General features: G+C 39.1%; 1 protein-coding gene across 1 annotated transcript in view; it reads right to left on the reverse strand.

Moving 5' to 3' along the window:
- Window positions 1–13,629, reverse strand: part of LOC122079098 (formin-like protein 20) — an 85,603-nt gene that overhangs the window by 32,812 nt on the left and 39,162 nt on the right. The window contains exons 7-12 of the mRNA XM_042645350.1: window positions 8,410–8,508; window positions 8,029–8,070; window positions 7,372–7,452; window positions 7,253–7,303; window positions 7,085–7,166; window positions 5,761–5,855 (exon numbers count right to left, since the gene is read on the reverse strand). Coding sequence (XP_042501284.1) covers window positions 5,761–5,855; window positions 7,085–7,166; window positions 7,253–7,303; window positions 7,372–7,452; window positions 8,029–8,070; window positions 8,410–8,508 — 450 coding nt within the window. The remainder of the gene's footprint in view (window positions 1–5,760; window positions 5,856–7,084; window positions 7,167–7,252; window positions 7,304–7,371; window positions 7,453–8,028; window positions 8,071–8,409; window positions 8,509–13,629) is intronic.

The raw sequence follows: 13,629 nt of genomic DNA on the forward strand, positions 1-13,629 counted from the left end.
GTCACTTCCAAGTATACCCTTAAGAGCATACGTGATATTATTCCTTTGGATTTAAATTGAACTTCCAATATTTACAATTCTGCCAAGCCAAAAAAAAAAAGACGAGTTATTTACTATTCTACCATTGCTCTTTAAACCTTATTTACTATTTTGCCATCATATTTGAGTGCAATCTTGTATTTCTCCACTATGGTAGCCAATAGTGAAGTTATTCAACAGTTGGACTCTTATAAGGGAGAAACTGATGTCAAAATTGGTGCTCTCACTACCGTTGTCACTTCCCTTAAGATAATATGGAATCTGTGTAAGTTTATATTGATCGTTTGGTGGCAGTAGATAAAGGAAAGAGTCCCATTCAATCTGGGGATTCTTCCAACACCACTCTATAGGATCCGTCAGTACCACTACCACCACCGCCACCACATCATACTCTGCCACCACCACCTCCACCACCGTATAAAACAGGTAGATATGATGATGGAGTGGAAAGAGCAGCATAATTTATGGAGATAACAATCTAGAACTATACCTTGACTGGATTCACAACCTAGAAACATTCTTTAGATGGTAAGGCTTGACTAAGGCCCAAAAGATCCTATTTGCAGAGGCTAAACTGAAAGGCACGACCCGAGTTTGGTGGGTTAAGAAACAGCAACAAAATCGAACCAGTGGCATTGGTTTAGTTACTACTTGGGCTGAAATGTATGAAGTCATGAACCGGAGATTCCTTCCTTCTGATTACAAGCAACACATGCATCTCAGGTTTGCACAGTTAAAATAGGAGAATTTGACCATTGAAGAGTATGTTACTAGATTTTATTATTTGGCCACTCGTTCTGATTTTGAGTGGGATAAAGAAGTATTGGTGGCACAATTCCGCAATGGTTTGCACCCTCAACTTAGTGCTGCCCTTGCCTCTAGCTAATTGCCTACAATGGAAGATGTTGTACAAGTAGCATATCAAGTTAAGGAAAGTCTGAAACCGCCATAAAATGGGAGGCCATTTACAGATGCTTTCCTTAAGGGTCCTAGTTCTATTCAGCCACAGTCATCTCAACAGGAAAAGTCAATTAGCAGACCATAGGCTAGTGCTTCATCTATGTCGTCTTCACGACCTAGCTGGCCGTATTCTCCACCTCGATGTGATTCAGACATATCATCTTCATGGCCTAATCGTCCATACTCCCCAACTTAGTGTGGTTATAACAGGAACTCAGTATTTGCAAAGGAGGCCATTCAATGTTTCTCATGCAAGGGGCACAGGCATCAAGCTAATCAATGTCCTAACCGGTTGTTAGCATACATCGACAAAGACAATTTTATATCATATGTACCAGAAGAGTAACCGAAAATAGGGACAGCAAATTTGGAGGCTGAATGTGATCTTAATCCTAATAAGATTAATGATGGTGACAGCGATGGTGAGTCTCAACCGTTCTATGTGATCCATCCTCTTTTGACTACACAGGAGATTCCTGAGGACGATTGGCATCGTAATAGTATTTTTCAGACCAGGGTGTGATGAAATGATAGCTTGTGTAATATGGTGATTGACCCTGGAAATTGCACCAATGTTGTTGCTGAAGATGTTCGCAAGTTGGGTCTAAAAACTGAGCACCATCTGAACCCCTACAAGGTTGGGTGGGTGAACAACAATAATCTAAAAATTAGTGAAAGGTTTTTGCTCACGTATTCCATTGGTGGACTGATTGATCAGGTTCAGTGTGATGTTCTCCCTCTAAAAGTCTGTCACATTCTTCTGGGGCGCCCATGGTTGCTCGACAAAAAAGCCAAGCACTGTGGATATGAAAATACATACTCTTTTCAGCATAGTGGACTTGAGATGAAGTTTCTTCCAGCAAAGGATCTCCCCCCCTCAAACTCAAGAGGACAGTTGGTACTTTTCTCCTCAAGCACATGATTCTAACGGCATTCTTGGACCTCATCCAAACTTGACGGAGTCGAGTTCTTTTCAGAGGAGGAGAGTTTATGCATATAAGGCTGCACTTACCTGGTTGGACCAGTATGACTGGCATTGGAAGCCAAGAGCCAAGAGGAACCAGTCTAGCCCAGGATTTTCGTCCAACAAGGGTTGGAACTAAGTAGTAGTTTCCTAGTAGCCTTTTATTTCATGTTTTACTTGAACGTAGGAGTTAGGACTTCTCCCTTGCACTAATTTCCTTTTATGTTTGTTTCCTAGTTTAGATTGGATACTACTTCTAAATAGTTTCTAATTTCATGTCTCTATATATAGGCTGTGACCGATGGACAACTTAAAGTGAATTTATTTGAATTAGTCGAATTTGTGTTCTGTGTGACCCCTTTGCCCCCTGCTGTTCTGGGTTTTCCCTTCTTCCCTAAGGCACTCCATCACACAGGATGGAGAGAAAGCAGAAATCTGACCTTGATTGATTAGAGAAGAAAAGATAGGAAAGGAAAAACATGATGTAGGCTTCCCACCTAGTACTTGATTAGCATCACCAGTCCAACTAGGCATCTCACCAAGGTTTCTATTGTATCTCACAGAAATATGCAAGCAAGAATAAGGCTGAAGTATTTTCAAAATTGTGGAGTTGTGTAGCCCCTTCTCTTTATTTATAGAACTAAGGAAAAACAAAAACAGAAAAAAGGAAACACTCCCAAGTCCATTACAACTAAAACTCTTAAAAATAGAAAGTCTCTAGAAACTCAAAAGAGGAAGGAAAAGAAGAAGAATAAAGACTCTTTCCATTTTGTGTGAAGAACCCTTTTAAAACAGTGACTTCACTAGACCACTTTTGTAGCAGCATCCTCAGTGTGGGTGTTAACTTCGAGACTGAAAAACTCTTGGAAAATTAGAATATGCACCTTAAAACTAAGGTGTTTATAAGACGCTCTATTGAAGGAGTGAATCACCTGCAACTTGTGAAAGCCACAGATCGTTGCCACCCTTAATGCCAATATACCAAGAACCTACATCACAACTATGAAGGTCCCCTAAATGTACATGCCCAGAGTATAATCTCAAAGCATCAGTTGACATGGTGACTCACCGTCTATCAACTTTGCACAAAACAAGCAACTCCCCACTCTTAATCCTGAAGCCAATACATTTTGTGCTCAGTTCTGTCAAAGAATGCATTAAAATTTTGTAAACAGCATTACATGGCTGATGGCCCTTGATTTTGATGTTACCCAGTTTATAAAGACAAAAAATGCATTCATTTAAATTTAACTAGATATTATACATCTATGCATAGGTCATATGTACATTATCCGTTTAACTATTTTATGCACGAGAAATGTGGGTATCTTATGAAAACTTTTTCTAGAGCACCAAATTATTCCAGACTAGCCATGATAAAAATTGGGTTGTTGTTTATGGCGTTCAGGTCATATAGGGAAAGTAAACAGGGGTCCCCAAATTCAGGAGAAACCTGCTTCACCAAGAGATTGAGGAAGTGCATAATCTGCAAGCCAGGCTATACAATGCTGAAATTGAAGATGGGGAAGGGGATTGATGTAGATGGATCAAACCACCCAAGAACCAGCCCAGATGTGGCCTATTTTGGGACAGCATTAAGCCAGATGTGCAGCCAGGTTTCCAGCCTTTTGGGGCCCATCAAACCAATCGCTATGCAGCCCCAAAACCAGAAAACACTGTTCATGAAGTTACTGTTCACGTGACCAGTAACTCCTCCAAGTTTTTGACATCCAAATGATCTTCCAAAAAGGAAAGTACAGCTGTCCTTTATTAGGTGGAAAGCAATCTCAAGAAGGGCAGCAACAACTGTTAGAATCTTCAAGAAAATCTCTACTGATTTCAGTTTGAATGCTACCTTGTCTTATTATAAAGATACAGCTGGAGGAAGATAAAGGAAAGTTACTGTTTCGTTACTGTTCATGTGAGCAGTAGCCAGCCCATTATTCTACAAGGATTTGTTACCTTTTTTGTGTTTGGAGGCTTTTGTTAGACAAGTAATTAGTTTAGGAATGTTTTCGTTGTGAGTTTCCTAGTTACTTACTTTCCTTTTCTTGTCAGTTCCCTATTTCAACTAGCTTCCTATTTTGCAACCTTCTATTTTGAAGGAGCTGATGTGCCTATTTAAGAGGCTAACTGATCGTAACTGAGGATTTAATTAATGAAGTTTATTTTAGATGGCTATATGCTGTTTTGCTGTGGCCTGTGGGATGCAGTTGTGTGAGATGCCTATCCTTGAGGGGTGAGATGCCCAAGACCTAACCTCCTTCTTCCCCCATCCCAAGTCTTCGATTTTCTGTTTTAGCCTTTGTGAGAGATTGTTCTGAGAGTTGGTTGAAGACTTGAAGCCCTCTAAGATTCTTGATCGTGAAGAAAGACAAGTCTTCGATTTTCAGTTACAAGGTTTTATTGAGAAGAATGTTCGAGTGCGTAATTTCCAAACCAGATCTCTGATCACTGCAGGATTTTGAGGGTTTGTTGAGGACCTTAGGAGGACCACTTGATCAAAATTTTACGATCACCTGTCGCTTCAAGCCCTAATTCTTGAAGAATCATCAAAAGTTTCCTTTTTCTTGCAAGACCAGCAGATCTATCAATTCAGTTTCTATTTTGTTGGGTGAATGGCCCCATAATTTCAGATCTTGCCTGAAATTAGGGTCACTTGTGATTCTAGTCTTACATCAGGGATTCAAGGATCTGATTAAATGGGCACAGTTTCTATTTTGTTGGATGAATGGCCCCACAGGCTGCTTCTTAGTTGCCCTTATTATAATTTCATAATAAGGGGCCTGATAATGATGACGAATGAAAACTATGGAGTCTAGATGGACATGGAAAACAAAAGCATCCCCAAGGTAAGCCATTTTTTTCTGGGGTGGTGGCACTTGATAAGGCTCTAACTTTAGATTTTCTTCAGCACAAACGGTGGAAGCTACTAGCTAGCACATAGGTGTTATTTCTGCTCATGTCAGGAGTTGTCTGCAGATCCTTTTTTTTTTTTTTTTTTTTTTGCATGCAGTATTGCATCCAAGTTATGGGCAACTTTCTGGTCTCTTTGGGTTACATTCAACTTGTTCTGGTTAGGTGGAGAAGCTGTGTGTTAGATGGCCTGGGATGCCCTTTTGTTGAAAGAAAAATGGTTTTATGGGACTTGCTTCCTTCTGCTATTGTTGGGTGGCTGTGCAAGGAAAGGACTAGAATTTTTTAAGACAGCCCTAGAGTTCTACCAAGGATTTGTGCTAATATTACAAGGTAATTACTGGACTGGGGGCTATGGCTTGTAAATATTTTATTGGAGCGGATAGAATGTGTTGGCATAAGTTTCCTTTACTTATAAACACTCTATCAGGTCCCAACAACTTGTGAATAGTTGTCGTGGCGTCTAGGACCCAAGGAGTTGGACGGGGCCTGGATGCAAGGCAACACCAACAAGGCTACCAAGAAAACCAGGGTGCCTGAATGCCTAGGCATCACCTTGACAACTATGAACTTGAGATGAATCCATTGTGGGTAGGAACTTCTTTGGCAGGCTCCACCTTAAGAATACACTATGGTTGATACTGCCCCTTGGATCCAACACCAACATAGAAAACCTACAGGAAAAGGAAACTCTTTGATGGAAATATTTTCTTCTAAGATTAGCTTCCATCCAAGATTTACTCATTTTTTCTTCAGTATTCAAAGAACCAATAAATGAAGCTACGGTACAACTTCCCTGAGTAGATATGGAATCTGGGTTTGTTGCACCAAAATTATCTAAACTTAATTGCACAACATGAAAAATGATGGAGCAGCTATACCTTACAAAGGTAATGCATTAAAGTCATTTTATTGTTAGAAGCACGAGTGTCACTGAGTTTTAGAAGACTGTCCAACTTGAATCCAATTGCAGAACCTGTACACATTAAGATAACCAAACACCTCATGAGAAGGAGAGAAAGAAAGATGAAAACCAAACACCTCATGAGAAGGAGAGAGAAAGATGAAAACCTTATGACAAAACCCTAGATGTTACACAATCAGAGGTGCAAAAGAACATGGATCCATGCTTGATAAATACCAGCATCTTCAAAATCAGTAGCTCACCCAAAAAAAAAAAAAAAAAAAAAAAAAAAATTCAAAAGAACAAATAGTAGAGATCAAAAGGTTCTTTCTGGCCACTGAATAAATATCTCTGTTTGAATTAATGATGATCTATATTAGTATTTTCAATCTCTTTGATCCATGGTTTCAATATTTCTAATTCTCTTCTTCCCTTATAATGCAATTTTTTTTTTCCTATTAAAAGAAAAAAAATTTATGGACCACCAGTTAGGACTGTAAGATGCCCATGTACACTTCTTACAATTTTGGAGTTAGATGCCAAAAGACCATAGTTATAAGGATGTATATAAGAATAGATCTTGATGCTTCAAAATTCTGGAACTTAAGTTTTCCAGAGTGCTCTATACACCACAGCTTGGGAGATTGAATAAAGTCTTTCCCCTTCGACCCAAGCCAAGACTCCTCCAGAGAAGAATCTAGTTAGACATGTCACCCAGACTTGCTCAAACCTGTCTACACTTAACACCTTGCAACAAATAAACCAATATAAGGGGCATGAAAGCAATGGGTCAGGAACCAATTCCAAACCCTCTCCCCCTCCAAACATAAAATGCATCTCTTTGAGATTTTCCGTCCTCTAGAACTCAAGTGGTCAACAGTCAGGATATTTTCTTTAAGAACTGTTGAGTAAAATATTTTAACTTTGCTTGGGACTTCCAAACCCTTGTAGACCAAAGAGGCTTTTTCTCACTCATCCACATTTTGTATCAAAAGGACCATAGCCTTAATTGAGAAGAAACCATCTCAAAACAGCTTTGGACAGTAGATATTCGTATTTTGCATTTTATGGTCCATGATGGCCAAGGATATTCCATCTACTTGAGGGGCACCAACCCCCCGAGAGTTTTAACCAGACATTTATACTCATCTGATAGTGAGCTACAGAGTTTGGATAATTATAAAAAGTTAGGCATGACGATAAAAGTAATACATGAGCACTCTTTAATACTATACATCCAAAAAACAGAGAAAAGTTTTAAGTAGAAGAGAGTTTCAGAGTACTTCAAAAAGTTAATGTACCCCTTGCAGTTCCTTGGTTTAATGTATTCCCCAGATATAGGATCCTTTTCATAATTTCCTTCAATTTTAATGAATTTCGAACCTGATTAAAAATTCAAAAAGTGGAGATTAAGGTTAAAATAAAAATAATTACATGCTTGTATGGTGTCAAAAGTACAAATAGCATACCTCATCACATGCCAAGTTTACAATATTCAGACTCTTTCTAAAATCTGTAGTCTGCAAGAAAGGCCGTGAATCAGAGAACTGAATTTTCCCATACTCAAATAATATAGACAGCACTCAACCTGGGAGACATATTGCATCTTGAAAAAAAACACTCTTAGTTTGGATTCCACCCGTGGCACCTTCATCAACTCCAGAAAGAACTGCAACATCAACAGTGAACTATCATCAAGGACAGTTCCAGTATAACCAAAGTCAAGAAAAATTATACCAGAAAGGCAGAAACATAAAAGATAAACCAAAATTCTGTCAACCTAATAGTGTTTCCTTTGACCATTTTCGTTAATTTTCCAGCTTTGACAATCCACAAAATCTCTCAAAGAAACTTTACAATTGAATAACTAAATTGGTGTACCCAGTGCACAAGGCTCCTGCCCTGCGGGGTCTATGGAGGGTCATAACATAAGCAACCTTACCCCTGCTTTCCGGGGAGGCTGTTTCCTAACTCGAACTCATGACTACTTGATCACATGGAGCAACTTTACCGTTGCACCAAGGTCCACAATATTTTCTGTATAGAAACTTTTTTTATTTTTATTTTGATAGGCAACAAAAAGAAAATTCTTCAGAAATTAATGAATGGACAATCGCATTGGCCATACATTAATAATTAATCATTTCCATTCTTCTTCGAAAGTTGGGAGGTGCCACAATCTAAAGGAGAATTGTGTCATTAAAAAGTAAGATAATATCTGGACAAGGACACAGAATTCACAAACCTGTTCGCATTTTCCCAGGTTTTCTTTATCACCACTGTAGCCCTGAACAAAAAAAAAGATATCAAAGCCAAGAGAGGAATATGCGAATAAATATTTGAAGCATATTTTGGACAAGAGACTTCTACTGTCATAGAAAATAAAAAAGGGGCGAATCCAGTGCACGAGGCTCCCTCCACTGCTGGGTCTTGGGAGGGTCATAATGTACCCAGCCTTACCCCCGCTTTGTGGAGAGGCAGTTTCCGAACCCGCGACCACTAGGTCGAAATGGAGTAACCTTACCATTGCGCAACATTTTTTTTTTTTAACTTTTGATAGGCAAAAATAAAGAAAATTCTTCAGAAATTAGAGCACAAGAAAACATGATTATTTATATATCTTCACCTTCAGAAGTTCCATCTCCTCTTTTGTAGGACTGAACTTTATAAGATTCTCCACCTGATCAACATCTAAAATTGAATCATCCAACGCTAATGCTGCACTCTGTAAACATGTACATGGTCAGCTAACAGGGTTGATTCAAGTAGAAAATAACCTAGTTGAGCTAAAAGTATAGTAACACATGTCGAATACAGATATACAAGAGAGAGAGAGAAGAAAATATTGAATATCTTGGCATTAATAATAAGCCTCCGGCAAGCCATCAAGCTCCCTAAGAATCAATCTGTAATATATAAGGTAACTGCTACAAGATGGAAAACTGATAACATAAATGCTGCACCTACCATCTGTAATATATAAGATGATAAATATATTTTCAATATATATGGGGGAAAAAAGAGGATCTAGAAAGTGTGCAAGATGCGTTTCTTTCTGGGGATCGACAGCAGAAAATTCTATGAAACTTGCAAGATGTGAAATCTTGTACTATGGCTTTATATACTTTAATCTTTAAGTATCCACAGTACCATCTTGTTCTTTGTAATAATTTATGGAAGCCTGATGCTACCTTCCACCTTCCAAATGATGCAGATTCATTTGGAATAATACCCAAACCAAACCAAACCAAATGGGGAGTACAAACTCTACCCCAAAAAAAAAAAAAAAAATGTAATTCCTTCCAAGCAAGGAAGCTCAAATCAACCAAAGAGCATCACATCCACCATTCCAACGATAGATAACCGACAAGATGAAGCTTCCATAGGTCCATTGACCTCATACATGATGTAAGAATACACTTAAAAAAAAAATGATTGGGTCTCCAAACCAAATGGGTAATGCACAACACCCAAAAAAAATTCTTCCAAGTACTCAGAACAACATTCCAAAAAGTAAACAGATCATAGAAAGTTGAAGAAAAGCAAATCAAATATATCCTGCTCTATGTAGCTTCATCCCAACTCAATAAATAAGTCTCACATGATGTAACTCATCAACCAAAGGCAACCAGTCAACACAGTACATAGCATTTCAGGCAAAAAAGGACAAGAAAAGGCAAACTTGCAATACCTGACAGCCAACAAAAGGGGGATTTGTGCTCCAACAACTCATACATTCAGCCACCGAGACTATGGGATATAAAAAAGAACCCTTGGGCGATTCTAGCAATCCATGCCTCAACTCCAACAAAGGTTGGATGAAAGAGAAGAAGGGAGATGACTCTAGGGCTGGCTGTAACCCAGAAAAACACTCCCTTGCTGGTTGACGCTTCAATCTGTCTTCATAGCCTTCAAATGTCCTTCCAAGATGTCTTAAACTTGATGATAGAACTCCATTAGGTCTTCTAGTTGATTCTTTTTACATGGTATAGCCTCTATTGGACTCCTTTACTTTTCCAGGGTTCCAAGAGAGGAAACAAGAATGAGAGGAAGAGCTTCTGGTCGACTCTCAAACCTTGCCTATCTCTGATACCAAGTTAGAATTTAAGAGTTGCAAGAATCAAAGAAGAAGGTAGAAGAAGGAGAGGATAAAGAAGAGGAAGAGAGAAAGATGTTTCGGTGGATCAAGAGGAGAGAATTGACTCTCCCTCCCTATATTCATTTACTTGACCAATAACAAAGAGAGATTACATCTATGCCCCCCAAGCGAATGTAACATAGACAACGGAGGTAAAAAGTAAAAGGTCACTAAAAACACATTGTTCTATAGGGGCTGCATGAACATATACGTGTTGGGAGTGTATTTAGGTGATCTAAGAGGGGATTTTGGGGAAATTAATGCACTAATTTGGCTTGTGGATTAGGTGATTAATAGGGTACGATTTATGATTGCAGGTTGTGACCCTTTGGATATGTGGGACTCAGAGGGTGGTGATAACACACTTACGGAAGGAGGTAAGTGGATTGTAAGGTGTGTGGTATGTTTGACTTGTGCTTGTGTGGGATGATTGTCATTAATTGTAATAAGTTGTAACATTATAATTTTCATTGTATTTATTGATATTTAGCGATTGGGTTTGTGATTATAAGTGATATGTGTATGTAAGTGAATATTTAAACTATGACAAAAGTGGTGTAAATGTGGAAGTGGTTTTAAGCTACATTTGGAGGTTTTATCGGCGTTTTCATTTATGTCACTAAAGTGTGATATATTGTGAGAGTGTGAAACTGAGAAAGTGTGTGAGGGTAAATAGACTGCTCCATACCGAACCATAAAGGGGTGTTCCGAGAGCCATGGGACTTACACTCACTATACATGGTGTTGTATAACTCGAATGGCATTCATTTTGGCAACCACGGCAAAAGTCTCCTGGTAATCGAGTTTACTTCACCAAGAATATGTAAAGATTTACATACACCTCACTAGGGAGGTAAAATGGAAAAATAAAAAGTACAATAAGTGACAAGAATAAAATAGATTTGACCCTAAAGTATCATTATTACATAACTCTATCACTCCCCCTCGAGCTGGAAAATAAATGCCATAAATTCCCAACTTGCATAAGAGGGTCCTGAACTAGTGAGGAATGAGTCCTTTGGTTAAGATGTTTGTCAAATATGCAGAATTCAATCTTCTCTTTGATAAAATGACAGTCTACTTCAATGTGCATTGTTCTATCATGTTTGATGTAGATCCCCATCATAGTTTACATTACCGTAGGAAAAAGAAGCAGCCATCGAACCAGCCATTGGGCTGAGTTCGAACCACCCCTATGATAGCCCATCAGCCCAGCATAGGTAGCCCTTTATTTTCCCTGTTTTTGTAGTTGTTTGCAGCTTCTAGAAGACCCTCAGATGGCTCCATCGATCAGTAGTTACAGCAGTCCAGAAATCCTCTTTTCTGTGTCCTGTGATTTTCTACAGCTGTAGCATTTTGTGATTGCTTTTTAACTAGTCAAAGATGTTGTTGCAAGGGAGGGAATACCTTCTAGAAAGCCCCCAGTAGCTTTCCTTCTATTTCTTTAAATTAGAAGTTAGAGTTAGTTTCTATTTTGCATTAGTTCCTAATTTAAGTTAAGCTTCTATTTTATAATTTCAGACCTCTACATAAAAAGATACCGTTGTAGACACAATTGAATCAATGAAATTTACTGCAGCTATTGATTGCTCCATCTTCTGAGAAAGGAAGATAAACAGATGAGATAGCTGTGGGTGAGATAGCCATTACCCCACCCACAACTATACATCTTCTTCTCCATTTTCACCCTTTTTTTTTTTTCCCCCAGAGAGAGACCTGTGAGTGCTTTGAAGCATAGATTGAAGGTACAACAGAACCCAAGTTGCAGAACAAGGAACAGCTGCAGAATCAGCCATCAATTCTCATAAGTTAGGGTTTTGGAGAGAATCCACTGAGCCTGCTTCCCAGTTTCTGACCAGTATTTTTGAAGACCCTTTGAAGGGATCAAGGGCCATCCTAAAAGGACAATTGACCAGAGTTTAGCCCCTCCAGAGCTGTCAAACTCTCACCGGAGGGTTCTCCCTGTTTCTGGCCGAAGAAACCCAGTTCTGCCTAGGATTGTTAGTTGCTGTTGGGATTTTGTTGCCAAGTTGTTACCTGCTGCTGTAAGGAGTTTTCTGGGTTATTTCTGGTTACTTCTGGACAGGTTTGGTCATCCCAACTTCCCTGCTGAGATTATCTTTTTCTGGTCCTATTTTCTGGTTTCTATTAAGACTGATTTGAGGGTTCAGATTTGAATTGGTCTGTATTTAACCATTAGGAGTTTGTTTACCTAGTATAAACCTACTTCCAAATTAACTGGTATTAGAGCCATGGCTGAATTGAGCTCCAACCAATACTCATTAGAGGATGTGATGCAATTCCTCCAATGGCTAAACACAAGGATGGATACTATGGACCTCTAGTTTGAAGAGTTCAAGGAGACTGCTGCTACCCAATCTAATGCTAAGCCTACGGTGAATGATAATCCTAAAGTACTAAGAAGGTTTTCATTCCCCGCTCGAAGGAATGTACCAGCCCGTATGTATGGTGGAGGTGAAGAGTTTGATGAACATGATGGACCAGGACTTGAAGGTGTATAATGGAAAACATGATCCCCTTTATTTCCGATGGTTCCACATGTTTGAGGAAAAGAAGGTCCAACTTGCTATCACCAAACTTATAGGTGGTGCCAAGGATTAGTGGAAAGTTGAGGAGATTAAACTTATCTGGAGACGGAGAGAGCCTCGCAATTAGGAAGAACTTAAATTAACACTCAGTGAGAGATAACTTCCCCCAACATACCGACGCCATCTCTACGACATGCTCAACACTTTTCGACACGGTACTACAACTTTCGAGGAATATATAGATAAGTTTAATGATTTTCTCTCACGTACAGATGTTTATCATGAGGATGAGGAAGTGCTTATGACTCGATTCAAGTTGGGATTACAGCATGGTATCCGTGATAAAATTGGTGTGGTGGAACTTTTATCTTTAAATGCATGTATTGAAAAGTCCCTAGAGGTGAAATATTTAATCAAATCAGCCCCTAGAAGGTATAACCAGCCCAATAAAACCAAGAGGGCATTTGCACCAAATAAACCTAGTGGATTCCCTACCCGACCTCCATAAGTCACACAGGATAAGGGTAAGATTCCTATGGTTGCGCGAGAGAGAGCGGCTTTGAAGTGCTTCCATTGTGGTGGTACTGGACACTATGCCAAATATTGTCCTAAATGTGAAAGAGTCAATTGCATCATCACCGCAATTGAATCCAACCCAGACATGCAAGTCTATGAACTCCCTAAGATAATGATTGGGCTGTGAATGTCGCTATTGAAGGAATGGAAGATGATTATAAGGCTGAATATGCACAAGAGGATGATTATGAGGCTGAATATACACAAGAAAATGATGATCCATATGCTACTATTAATGTGGTCGCAAAAATTCTAGTAGCCGAAGCAAAGGGAGAAGATTGGAGGAGACACAAAATCTTCTATATGTTGATGTCTGGTGGGCCTCACAAGGCTCAAGTGATTGTGGACAGCAGGAGTTAATATGGTGTCTCAAGCTTTTGTGATTGAGGGACAGCTCAAAACCGAACCCCATCCACAACCCTAAAATGTGTCACTTTTTGATAACACCATGGCTGTAAATCAGCGATGTGTTGTGCCATTGAAGATCTTAGGGTTTGAAGAGAATGTGTGGTGTGATGTCATCCCTATAGTGCTAACTGATGTGTTTCTTGAGAGACCGTGAATATATGACAATAATGTATTG

The sequence above is a fragment of the Macadamia integrifolia genome, chromosome 5 (genome assembly GCF_013358625.1).
Source record: "Macadamia integrifolia cultivar HAES 741 chromosome 5, SCU_Mint_v3, whole genome shotgun sequence".
NCBI lineage: Eukaryota > Viridiplantae > Streptophyta > Magnoliopsida > Proteales > Proteaceae > Macadamia > Macadamia integrifolia.